The 12,931-nt window shown below is 35.2% G+C and overlaps 1 protein-coding gene across 2 annotated transcripts; it reads right to left on the reverse strand.

Annotated features, from left to right (window-relative positions):
- Window positions 1–3,115: 3,115 nt before the first annotated feature.
- Window positions 3,116–11,625, reverse strand: OLR1 (oxidized low density lipoprotein receptor 1). Of its 2 annotated transcripts, none has more exons than XM_059934478.1 (6): window positions 11,514–11,625; window positions 9,713–9,814; window positions 7,907–8,152; window positions 4,306–4,445; window positions 3,895–4,010; window positions 3,116–3,533 (listed from the first exon to the last, which is right to left on the reverse strand). In XM_059934478.1, the coding sequence occupies exons 1-6, from the start codon at window positions 11,587–11,589 to the stop codon at window positions 3,389–3,391; spliced, it is 825 nt and encodes a 274-aa protein (XP_059790461.1). In that variant the 5' UTR covers window positions 11,590–11,625; the 3' UTR covers window positions 3,116–3,388. The 2 variants fall into 2 exon arrangements, with proteins under 2 accessions (XP_059790461.1, XP_059790462.1); XM_059934479.1 differs by having other exon boundaries at window positions 3,494–3,533; window positions 3,863–4,010.
- Window positions 11,626–12,931: the final 1,306 nt, after the last annotated feature.

Here is a 12,931-nt window from a genome sequence, read left to right on the forward strand (position 1 = left end):
AAATTACAAAAAACAACTTAGAGGTTAGAATTAGAAGGCACAGACATTAAGATAGTTAATATGTTCTTCATATGTTCGTAGATTTAAAAAGCTACATAGAGACATGGAGGATTTGTTTTTAAAGGATACTTCTAGAGATGAGAACTACAAAGTGTGAGATGAAAAACACGCTGTATGATATTAATGATAGACACTCAGTAGAAAAGATTCATGGACTTGATTATATAGCAATAGAAGCTAACAAAAATGAAACACTGAGAGATAATAATTTTAAAAGGAAAGGAAGGAACAAGGACAGGGAGGGAGGGAGGGAAGAGAGCAGGAAAGAAAGAAGCATTAGGGCACTGTGGCAGCCCAATATTCACATAACTGGAGTCCCTCAACAGTGTGTGTGTGCATAGGGGCCGGGGGGAGGGGAGAGAGGTGGAGCGAGGCGGGTACCGGGAGGCGGGGCAGAAAAAACATTTGAAGAGGTGATAGCCTAGCAGCTTAAATTTTTTCAAACTTGATGGAAAAGAAGAAAGATTTCCTCACAAGTAGACCTTCACTATAGGAAATGATAAAGAAAGTCCTTTAAGAAAAATTAAAATATCACATGATGTAATGTGGATCTAAAAAAGAGATGAAGAGCACCCAAAGTGGTCACTACATGGGCAAATATGTAAGATTGTTTTTGCTTACTGTTTAAATGTCTTTAAAAGATGATTTACTATTTAAGCAAAAATGAAAACTATGGATTGTGGTGTTTACAACATATATAAAAATAAAATGTCTGGCAACATTAGTGTGAAGGCTGGGAGAAAAGAAATGGAAGTATGCTATTCTAAGGTTCTATTCGTAGACATGAAGTTGTATAATATCCCTTCAAGGTAGACTGCAGTAAGTCGTGATGTGTTTATAAATCCTGAAACAACTACTAAAATAACAAAACAAAGAGTAATAGCTAATAAGGCAACAGGAAGATAAAATGGGAGAGTAAGCAATATTTAATTAATACAAAAGAAGGCAAGAAAAGAGGAAAAGGCAACAAGGACAAGTTGAAACAAAGTGAAAGGAAATACCAAGATGGTAGACTTAAATCTAATTACATCAATATCACATTAAATGTAATGGTTTAAACACACAAACAAAAGACAGAAATTGTCAAATTATATAAAATAGCAGCACTCAACTATTTGTCACGTAAAAGAAACACACTCTAACTAAAAAGACAAAAAATAGGTTAAAAATAAAAGAATGGAAGAAGATATATCATATTTACATTAATCAGAGAAAAAATGGAGTGCCTGTATTAATTTCATTCAAATAGAGTTCAGAGCAAACGTTATAGAGCCAAACTGATTTTTTTTAAAAAGGGGAGGCATAAATTAACAACGTCAGGAATAAAAGAAGTAGCATCACTACGGACTCTAGAGATATTGAAGTAATAAGAAAATATAAAGAAAAATGTTAGGCCAAAAAAATTTAAAAATTGAGATGAAATGGACAAATTCCTTGAAAGACACCAACCACCAAAGCTCATTCAAGAATATATCATTTGAATAGCACTGCATCTATTAAAGAAACTGAACCTTTAACAGTAAATAATTAAAAATCTTGTGAAACAAAGAAAATTCCGTGCCCAGATGACTTCAATGGCAAATTGCTTCAAACATTGAATGAACAAATCATACCAATTCTACACAAAATCTTCCAGAAAATTGGCATAACGGAGTACTACTCTGAAACCTAAACCAGACAAAGCTGTTACATGAAAAGAAAATTACATATAAATATCATTCAAAAACATAGTTGCAAAAATCCTAAGCCAAATTTTTGCAGATCTAATCCACTGATATACTAAAATGATAATACATCTCGAGAATTGAAAGTTGGCTTAAACTTCTATAACTATTTAAGTTAATTCATCATGTTAAAAAACTAAAAAGAGAAAAGAAAAACTATATGATCATCTCAACAGATATAGGAAAAGTATTAGACAAATCAATACCCATTTCTGATAAAACCTCAGTATTCTAGGAACAAAAGGAAAATTTCTCAAACTGATAATATTCATCTATGAAAAACATACAGTTAACACCTTACTTAATGGTATAACATTGACTTATTCCCAAGATCAAGAACAAAATAAGAATTTGCACTCTCACCATTTTTATTCAATATTGTACTGGAGGTTCTAGTCTATGAAGTCAAGCAAGGAAAAGAAATAAAAATCATCCAGAAAGGAAAAAATAAAAATATTTTTATTTGCAGATGACATGATTATGTATGAGGAAAATCCAATGAAATACACACACACACACACACACACACACACAAACACACACACAAACTTACTAGAAGAAATAAGTGAGCTTATCAAGGTTTCAGGATATAAGGTTAATATAAAAAACTATTATAATTCTATACAATAGCAAAGGACATTGGAAATAAAAACTACAATGATAACAATACCATCTACAGTAGCATAAAAAATGTGAAATACATGATGATAATCTAATAAAATATGTGAAACATCTATACAGAGAAAATTACAAAACATTGCATAAAGAAAATCCATGAGTTGAACAAATCAGTATTTTAAAGAATTCAATTTCCCCCAATTTATCTATAGATTCAGTGAAATCACATTCAAAATTTCGAAACGTTTTTTTAGAAATTGACAAGCCAATTCAAAAATTAAGATAGACATGCAAAGACATAGATTAACCAAAACAACATTGAAGAACTACCTCCATGTGATTTCAAGGTATACTATAAAACTACAGAATCCAAAATATCACAATGGTGTTATGCACAAAGAATATACAAATAGATCGATAGAACAGAATAGAGTCCAGAAATAGACCCAGACATGTATGGATAATTGTTAACAAAAGTGCAAAGGCAACATAGTGAAGAAAGAATAGTCTTTTCAGCAAATGTTGCAAAAACAATTGAATATCCACATGCAAAAAGGAAAAGAAAAAGAACTTCCATACATCCATACGTGACTTACAAATTATCCCCAAAAAAGGGTATAGATTTCCACGTAAAATCTGAAACTATAAAATGTCTAGAAGAAAACATAGCAGAAAAATTTTTGTGACCTTGAATTAGGCCACAAGTTCTTAGAAACAACAACAGAAACAGGAAAATGGACTTCACTGAAGACTGGCAGGGGTTTTGGAACAAGCTAGGTGAAAAAAATATACATAGAGAATTGAAACTTTTGCTATCAAGGTGTCAAGCAGCTGGGCCCCAGTCTCTGCTAAGGAGTTCTGCACTTTAGCTAGTAACAGAAAGTTCTCAGGGCTTTTATGGTTTGCACCTAAGTGACGAAGTATAGCTTAATTTTCAGAAGAAAATTCAAAGGTCTTCTCCTCCTTTTCTTCCAGAGCCTTCACATTCACTGTACTCTCAATACATTCGCCTTCTTCTGACATATACTGAATGCAGTTAAAATGCAGTTTTCAGCAAAAACAGTTCCCCTTTGTATATATGCACAGGTGCCTGAAGGATACATCTGGAAAGCAGCTCCCTGGAGTCTAAACCTGCAGGCAGGGGGCAAAACAAATTTAGATTTACTGCCACCTTGTGTCAGGCACTTAGCCTTGTCTGAAAGCTTCAAGTCAGCTATAAACGTGAGAAGGAAAATTTAAGAGAAGGTCTGAATGGGTAAATGGGCAAGTCCCTGTGTGAGAGAGCTGGGGAGAGAGATTCAGAAATTCCCCAAGCTTCTTTCCAGCAAGAAGAGGACATTGTGTGGAATGTGGCAGTAACTTCACTAGTAAGTTCAGCAAAGAATAGGAAACTTACAAGTGGGGCATCAAAAAGAATAGGCAACTTACAAGTGGGGCATCAAAAAGAATAGGCAACTTACAAGTGCAGCATCAAAAAGAAGAGGAAGCTTACAAGTGGGGCATCAAAGGAGAACCATCCTCCCAGAGCCATGAGTAGTTGGGTTTCTTCAGAGACAACCCCATCCAGAATGGGAAACTGGAATGGGCAATTGCTTGCTGGATGAATTCCTGTGGGAAGTAACGTTTCTGAGTTGATGAAAGAGTCGATGTGGACTTTTTAGATTAGATTCACAAAACGAAAGAACCCAAAGAGCTCTTAGACATCCTCTTGATGGCTTTACAGAAATGTCTACTGGAGCCTAGAGATACTTCATAACCTGTCCATCCAAGGTCATGCATGTAACCAGTGGCCAGCCTAGGCTAGAAAACAGGTACATATTCTGATTCTCAAGGAAGGCCTTAACCTGATCTATTTCCCTGTAAACCAATATTCCAGCCCAACACACATCCATTAAAAACTCACCAGATCATCTGAGCTATTAATCTTCAGCATGTGGGCATCCAAAGACAAGCAGTTCTCCCGGCTTTTTTCCCAATTAAATGGGCCAGAGGAAAATTGGTAACAGTTTTCTTCATGCCAGAGCCAGTCTTGGGGACAAGGACCTAGGAAATGTAATATACTTAATTAGTGAGTTATGCCTGAGTAAAAATATTGCTACAATTCTTAAATCAATTCATCTCTCAGGACTCTCACATGCTACCGCCTCTTCTTAATTAGAATTATACCCAGACTCTGCAAATACTTAAACAGCCTAGAGTCTTTATTGCTCCAATTTTTGGAGAAAAAAGAAATGAAGCATTCTGATTTTAGAAAACTCAATTAAAAAGCAAGGCTTGAGCTGGGATGTAATTTTAGAATCTGATCTAATTTTTTTAAAATTATGTTTGGAATCATGGAAGTGAGAGTTGGGGGATGAATATGTAATAGCTATTCTGCTACTAAAACAGATATGCTTATATATTTTAAAACTTCAGGTCTTTGAACGATGGATTTGGGCTTAGATACTGTGCCTCCTGATTCTGGACATGTAGCCCTATGTGCCTCCTGAGTACTTGAATTACGGCTAGTCTGCATTGAGATGATGTTCCGTAAGTGTAAAATATACCCCTGATTTTGAAAACTTACTATGAAAAAAAGAATATAAAATATCCCATTAATAATATTTATACTGATTAGTGTCAAAATAATATTTCAGGTATATTGGGTTAAATGAAATATGTCACTAAAATTAATTTCATCTGTTTATTTTTCATGTTTACTGTGATTACTAGGAAATTTAATGTTGCATATGTGGCACACACTGTATTTCTTTTGGACAGAGCTGTTCTAGGGAGAACAGTATATTGATGCAAAGAGAGCATCTCAATTTAAATAAGATTTCAGAAAGTAGGGATAAGTTTTCAGCAGAAAATTCCCAGAGAGTCCAAAAAACTCAACTCAGGGCTTAGGCGATAGGCAAAATATGTGTTTTACAGATATTTTAAACGATCCCCAAATCCTCTTCCTCTTCCCCCTTCCCCTCCCCCCTCCTTCTTCTCCCCTTCATCAACGTCATCTCTTCTGTGTGTTACTAACACTTGGAATCTCTTTACTGGGGAACAAAGCCCTTTGTTCTATGCTGTGACCAAAAAAAAAAAAAAAACCAAACCTCAAATCCTTGAGCAAGGCAACATTTTAATTTCAATTTTCATTGTGGCATAAAACCATCAGATAATTTTGTAAGAATAGGCTTTATCAGAGAGGACAAAGTAGAAGGGCACTGAACTAGGAAAGAAGAAAGTGAATGAGGAAGGGCATACATAAGGCCGGATTGAAAGCAAAGAATGCAAGCTTCCTAACTTATTAATTTGCCTAGTCCTGTCTTACTATGTCAAAGGAAAGAGTATATTGGTTTTCCTGAACTAAAAGAAAGGTCTAGGTAGCTTTTCCAAGCTATGAAAAAGTGAAAAAGATGAATGTTAAAATGTGGCATTCAAACCACCTGTATTTCCTTTAATTATTATTATTTTTTAATTTAACAAACACAATAATCACTGTGTTAACCAACGTGCCAAAAATGGTTGGCAGTAATTTTTATGTATTGGCTCATTTAATCCTCATAACCACAATATGTAAGAGTTAGGTTAATTTTCTTCATTTGAAAAATAGAGAAAATGGGAATTTGAACATGGGCAGTCTAACGCTAGCATCTGTGTGCTTAATCACTATATCACACTACCTCTCAAACTCCTGAGTTTGAATTAACTGAGGAAATATTTCTTGATGCCCCTCAAGATATTTTGATACAGGGTTTTGGGGTAAATCTGTAACTTGCCACTTTTAACAAGCTACTTAGGTGATAATTTTGTACACTAAGGGTTGAGAACCACCACTAATTCCAGTGCTAAAATGTAGTCTGTTACTTTGAAGACGCTGCATCTTTCTAGCTGGCTGACCTCAAGCAAATCACATATGCTAATTTCTCAGCGTCTTGCCCTCTTCATACATATACCGAGGACCACAGACTGGTTAGTAAGAAAGACAAAACTTGTCTCAAACTTGAGAAAACTGGCATAATTTTTTTGCATAGTATTTTATTATTAATGTTTTTGAGAATCTTCTCAAAGCTGCTTGATGAACAGCAGTGCTTTATTTGGCATCTCTACTAATTGGCCTTTATCTGACACTGCCAAGGAATGAAAACACGTTACTTGGTGTATCTACTACAAAAGACATATCACCTATTATTTTTGATTAGTTGTCCACACTTGGCATCTCTGGGATATGGTTCTGAACAATCCTGACATAATTTTACTCCCATACAACTGATAAAAACAAGACTATTTTACAGCCCCACCTGTGAAATAAACCATTTTTGGTATGTAGCTATGTCTGCTTATATAAACATTCCTGTCCTTGATATATTAGCCTCCTTCCTTTAAGCCTTCTTTGAGATGGTTTTATTTCCTAAACAGCTCTTTCCTTAAAGTGATTCAATATATGTTTGACACTTGCTAAAAAAATCAGCTTGTCTATAAACGTCTGCTAATTTTGGAAATTTAAATAACCCTGTACATACTGAAGGGATTTATAAACTGCAAAACTTTATACAAAACTACTTATCGTTATTATCATTTAATTTACCTGGGTTTCAATTTTTTCATCTATAAAATAAATGGATGGGTACCTATAAACTGTTACTTTATAATCTTTATTCAACAAAATTACGTGGTTGAGATTAAGGTGAGCTGTACAAGCAAGAAGCTGCAGAAATCTCTATTAGTGGCAGCTAGTTACTAATGCCAAGAAAGCAATGTACCACTGAAAGTGACTCTATTTCACACTTTCAAATTCTCCCCATGACTAAAAGCACATACCTGATTTAATTATACGTTGTAGAAAAACTATACTAACTGTACAGATGACTTCTGTAATATTGAGTTCACATTATCATCTCCATGTTAGAAATGTTTCTATCTGCCTCCTAGATTCTGAGTTCACCTAGTCAGCTGAGATCATCTCAGTCCTTCTCATATACATTGATTTCCTGGGCCTCTCATAACTTTGTCTAATTTGAAGTATCTACTTAACACTTTCAAGCCAGCTCACCTCTATTGATTCAATTTACATTGATGTAGTACACTTTATGAGAAACAGTCCCATAGAATAATGCTAATGAAGAGGAAGGGGTCCCCAGGACAAAGGAGACCCCTTAGGAAAGGAAATCAATGATTAAGATACATTGGAATGGAAAGAGAGAAGAATCTGTGCAAAGGGTAAAGGTGAGGGATTTCTTCCAGAAAAATCTCAAAACTAGAAACTTAAAAAGAAAGAGAAGGCTCTTGTGAGGCAGGAAAACTTAAATCCACCAAAAAGTATGGTTAATTGAATCAGATTAACTCAAGAACTTGGCATGGGATAGGGTGAGGATGACGAAAAGAGAGGACTTCTGGTGTAGAACATGATGAACAAAAAAGGATACATATATCAATATGCCAATTTTGTGCCTAGAGATATTTCCAAAAAATGTTAAGATTTACAGAGAAGCTTCCACTGTCTCTCTTCACCCCTCCCTCCCTCATACCTGAATAGTTTGCTGCTTTTTTCAGAGCTTCCTGGAGATTCAGGTTCTGGTGATGAAGTTCCATTAGTTTCTTGGATTTTTCATCCAGCTTGTGGGCAAGGGTTTCTATCATTTCTTTGAGTTCCCATTGTGACTCCTGGGAAGATTTTTCTGTCTGGTGCTGGGCTGAAATCTGTCCCTCCAGGATATCTTCCTGGTGAGTAAGGTTTGCTTGCTGTTGCTTTAGGAGATCAGACACCTGGGATACTAAATCAGAACTGAATTAAGACTCCATTTCCAACCCCAGTAAAAATTCCTCCACAGGATTTTGAGCAAATCAAAGAACTGAATCAAACCATTTGTTTTGACAACAAACTGCTGCAAGATGACCCAAATTTATTCAGGAATTACAGATTTGGAAATTATTTGATATTCATGCAATATTTTTTTAATGTGAGGAACTGTCACAGATACTTGTGATTTTAAAAAATAAAGACAGGATTTTACTCGTTGTTGAGAGTTACACACAAGTTAAAAGGAATCACAAGATAAGTCTTATACGAGTGGCATAAATAAAATATAGACAATCTAAGATAGTCAGACACCAACCAGACTCAGTGACTGTTAGTAGCACTGGTGATTAATGACTTACTCTAGTTGTGTCTTAATTCCTCTGACCTTTCTCTACCCTTCCACATTTCCTGATTTTAGTTAAAAACTGTGACACTCAACCCGTTTTTGAGAAACCCTCCCATGGAATTTTTTTAAGCTGCTAACACAAGAGTCTGAAAACATATTTTTCAGTTTTAGTTTGTTATTTTCTTTGTTTGTTTTTTGGTTTTGGTTTTGGTTTTGTTTGTTTGTTTTTTTTTTTTTTAGGAAGGGTGGAGATGAAAGGAAAGTTGTGAAATCAAGCAGGCAACAAATGTTAAGGGTTCAATGTCTCAGTTCTAGAAGCTTGACGGTTCAGTACAAAGTAGACCTCTTGGGTTGAAAGCCAGATTTGACCCTGTTGCAAAGTGGTCCAAGCCTCAGAGGAAGACTCTTCCAATGACCATCTCTGAGTCAAGGGCTCTTCTCCCAGATCAGTAGGAAAAGTTTTAAAGATTGAAAGTGTTCATAGATTGAAAACATAAGTTGTTTGTGACCTTACACAACCGAGAAACAAATTAGCACTTCAAAGGCCTTAGTAACCTGGATTCTAGGACTCTAGAGAGCCTAGGATTCTAGGATTCTAGAGATAAAGAACTCAGATCTATGCCCTAAATACACGGTGTATTAGACGGATGATCAGCACCATTTTCTTTCTTTCTTAGCCATTTTCATCTTTCCTTTCATTTCTTTTCCTCTCAACATCCCCTCTTTCCTAAATGGCCATATTATAAATTTGAAGAATGTTTTGTTTTAAATGTTTTATTTATGAAGACTGTATTTCTGGGCTCTTTAAATGGGTATTAAAACTCTATTAAAACTCAGCATGAACTAAATGAAGTTTCTTTTACTTTTGGGTCCCTCGGGTGACCTTGTGGATTAGTAACTTCAAATTATTTTCTTCCTTATTATTCTGGGGTTTAAATAGGCTTTATCCATGAAGTTATGAAAACAAAACCAAACAAAAACCTACCATTCATAATCTTCATCCCATGCCTCAATCTAGTTGAGGGAAGAGCACAATATACCCATTCATCTTCCCACTCACTCTTAAAACAATTTGCCTAAAATGTATCTAAATCAAGGCTGTTTATAGTTGTTATGAAACCAACAAATAAACCATGTTTATAAGTTCTCATTTTTTTTTCTCCAGCTTTTCCCGGCTTCAGCACTTACATTGGATTATCAGCAATATAACGGTCACCAGTAATCCCAGACAAAGGATCCCTAGAGTCATAGCAGCAGGGTACCACCTCCGAGAGGAAAGAAAACGAAGACCTAAAGTGATAGAGGATAGATTCAGAAAGACAAAAATGATGGAGGCAAGGGATCAAACAATTCTTTGGATACTGTCTGTACCTGGTGCTTTGCATTACTTACCTCTAGTATTCCCAATGGCTTTGCAAATAATTCATTACTCACATTTACAGATGTGAACTATGTACAGTTAAAGAATTTAAGTAATTTACCTATGGTCATGCAGCTAACAACATTTAGGAGCCAGGATTCAATACCAGATATTTGACTCCAGGTATCTGATTCTAAAGCTTATGCTTTGTCTACTGTCCCCACAGTGAGTCTTCAAGAAACTCTCAGCCCAGCTTGGTTAGATTAACTTCCTCCACAGGGTAGAGAGCCTGATGTTTTTAATATGGATCATGTGTATGTACACGCACGTGTGCACACACACACATGCACACACATGCACACACACACACACGCACACGCAGTTATAAGTAACATAACATAAACGAATGTCAGATATCAAGCAAATAAGCCTTTAGTCAGTTAACCGAGAAAACCTCAAAGAACTAATACATAATTTTGTGCTATTCAATTTTTATTTGGAACTGGGGTTACTGACCAAAGAAAAATAGGAATGAAATCTCAATATTCACTTGATTCATATTAACATCATGTCCACTACTCACACCAGCTGTGGCCTTCTTGTTACAAGAGAAAAATTCACCATTATTATAAAAATAAATAAATCATGTAGCTCACAGGTGTACGAATATCTTATTATGAGGTCCACCACTTAAAAAGCACAGATATTACTGGTTCAGCAGGAAAACATTTCGTGTAATGGATTTGGACTCCTCACCTTGTAAGATAAACAAATAAGGCACTGACAATGTTATCCTCTATATGCAAACAAGGAAACTGACAATTCAGTGACTTGCCTAAGATCACACAGATGTTAAGATCCAAACATAGGTCTTTAATCCAATTGTCAGTAGCTATGTGACTTAGAACGTCACATCACAAAACTTCCAGCATGAATGTATAATGATCCAAATCAATCAGTGGTCACATATATTCACAGAGTTCTCATGTGTCAAAAGCACTCCTAATAGACTCTACAGATGATCCAAACAAAATAGAAATTTTGACAGGAAGCAATATGGTTTATTCTCTGATTCAAAAGTTATTAAGCTCCTAGAAATGTGTATGGCAAGTTGGCAGAAAGGAAGTTGAAGACAGTTATGTGTCTTGCAAATAATTGCTCAATCCTAGCCTTGGAGGCAAATATCTGAGTAAATCTTTCAATCAACATTTCTCTCTGGTCAATATTCATTCCATCTTATAGATCAATCCTAGCTCTACCACTTACTAGCCACATAAAACTGGGTAAAACTCTGTAAAAGGGAGATAATATTAGTCCTAATCTCAAAATGTGAAGATTTAGAGAAATAATGCATGTAAAGTGAATATCATAGCAAATAGCCTATAGCAAATGTTCAATAAAAGTTAGTTACCACCCTCTACTACAGCATCATTCATACCAAGTTAGTTTATTCATCAACATCATCTTCGTTATCACCATTATATCTGACTTGTTTTTCCTTTAAGTAAGTGCTATTAACTCTTTAATATTTTCCCATATTCAGGTGTTGTAGTCTTCTAATCCTATATTCAGTTAGTTTACATTTCTAACCTAATTCTGTCCCTGTACATATTTAGCCACCCCTAGTACCTTTGTCTCTCTCTCCATTTGGCTTCTGGTCAAGTTGATCCATCATACTCTTGCTCTTGAGGTCATCAAAAGTCATTTCCAAATTTATTCCAAGAATGAGAGAGTGAAGCAGTCAAGGACTTCTACAAAGTAAAAATGTGTGAGCTCCTGCTGGAGTGTTTAAATAGCTACTGATATCTAGTAGAATGACTCAATCATTGGTAGGAGGAAGGAGAGGCTTTGCTTCATACTGGGAAGTTGGGTGACGCAAATTCTTGGGTTATGTCTATTGCAGGAGGGGAAAGTGGTGATTCTGATAGTGTTTCAGGATATTTCACTAAGTAATTTATGAAAGGGAAAAATGTATTTTCCATGAGCATTAGAGGAGAGGAATTTGTACCCACGCTTCAGATATGGAAACTGAAATTTAAAAGGGTAATTCACAGTAAATTTGTGGAAGAGTGTGCATTAGACCAGACTACTTGATGCCAATATCCATATTTGTTTATTTCACTGTAGTAGACTATCTCTATACTGAGTCTTTCATAAGTCTCACATTTTCCTTTTTAATTTTGACTTTTTTTCATCAGCTATAGACTTAGGAATTTGGGGATTAATCACTTATGACTCATGTCTCTAGCCATGATAACCTAGGTAATTTTAGAACTTAGGAGTGTTATTTCATACAGTGGCAGTATAACATAGCAGCAGAGAGAACTTTGGAGCCAGATGGAGCTTGTTTCATATCCTTCCTTTGCTATTCCCTTGGTCTCTAATCTTGGGGAATGTCTTTGGCTATACATTAGGACATTATAATGTCCACTTGATAATGTTGATAATGTTGCTATAGGTGTTCAAATGAGATATTGGGTGAAAATGCTAAGCTTTGTACTTCAAACATAATAAGAAATCAATAAATGGTAGTTATTAATACTAGCGGTAGTAATACTCAACACAGTGGAATTGCTCATCAAAGAATACATTTTATATGTTTGCCTTGAGTCACAAAGACTTCTATGGGATCCCAATAAAGATACTATATGTATTCACTGATAGAATTCTCACCTATTTTCCCTCACAACCTCATAACCAGAAAAAAAAATCTTGTTGCAGTTATACATGCTTTTTAAAAAAATCCTTATCTATTAGAGATATCTATTAGAGATATAGCTAGTATTTGCTTTAAAATATACCAGGAGAAAAATAAAAAGAAGGGAATACATAAAAGATTGGAGAAAAATATGTAAATAAACAAAATCTAGGAAACTATTAGGAAAATGAATAGTTTTCACCAGCAATAATTTTTCACCAAAATGAAAGCCCAATTAGGATTCCATTTCTCTCCTCCTCCCTAAATTTTTTGTATTCGCCTTTTCTGTGCAGGGTATCTGAGGCCAAACTGAAAATAGTTGATCATTTAAAGTGCTACTCTATGAGAC

This window comes from Balaenoptera ricei, chromosome 10 (assembly GCF_028023285.1).
Source record: "Balaenoptera ricei isolate mBalRic1 chromosome 10, mBalRic1.hap2, whole genome shotgun sequence".
Classification (NCBI taxonomy): Eukaryota; Metazoa; Chordata; class Mammalia; order Artiodactyla; family Balaenopteridae; genus Balaenoptera; species Balaenoptera ricei.

What these genes read in the sequence shown, in the direction of transcription:
- OLR1 (XM_059934478.1), bottom strand. Translation starts at nt 11,589, where the DNA reads ATGACTTTTGATGACCTCAAGAGCAAGAGTATGATGGATCAACTTGAC. An exon ending in TATATTGCTGATAATCCAAT is followed by an intron (nt 8,153 to 9,712) that starts GTAAGTGCTGAA and finishes GTTCTGATTTAG; the next exon opens with TATCCCAGGTGTCTGATCTC. An exon ending in TCTCCTTTGATGCCCCACTT is followed by an intron (nt 3,534 to 3,894) that starts GTAAGCTTCCTC and finishes CCCTGCCTGCAG; the next exon opens with GTTTAGACTCCAGGGAGCTG.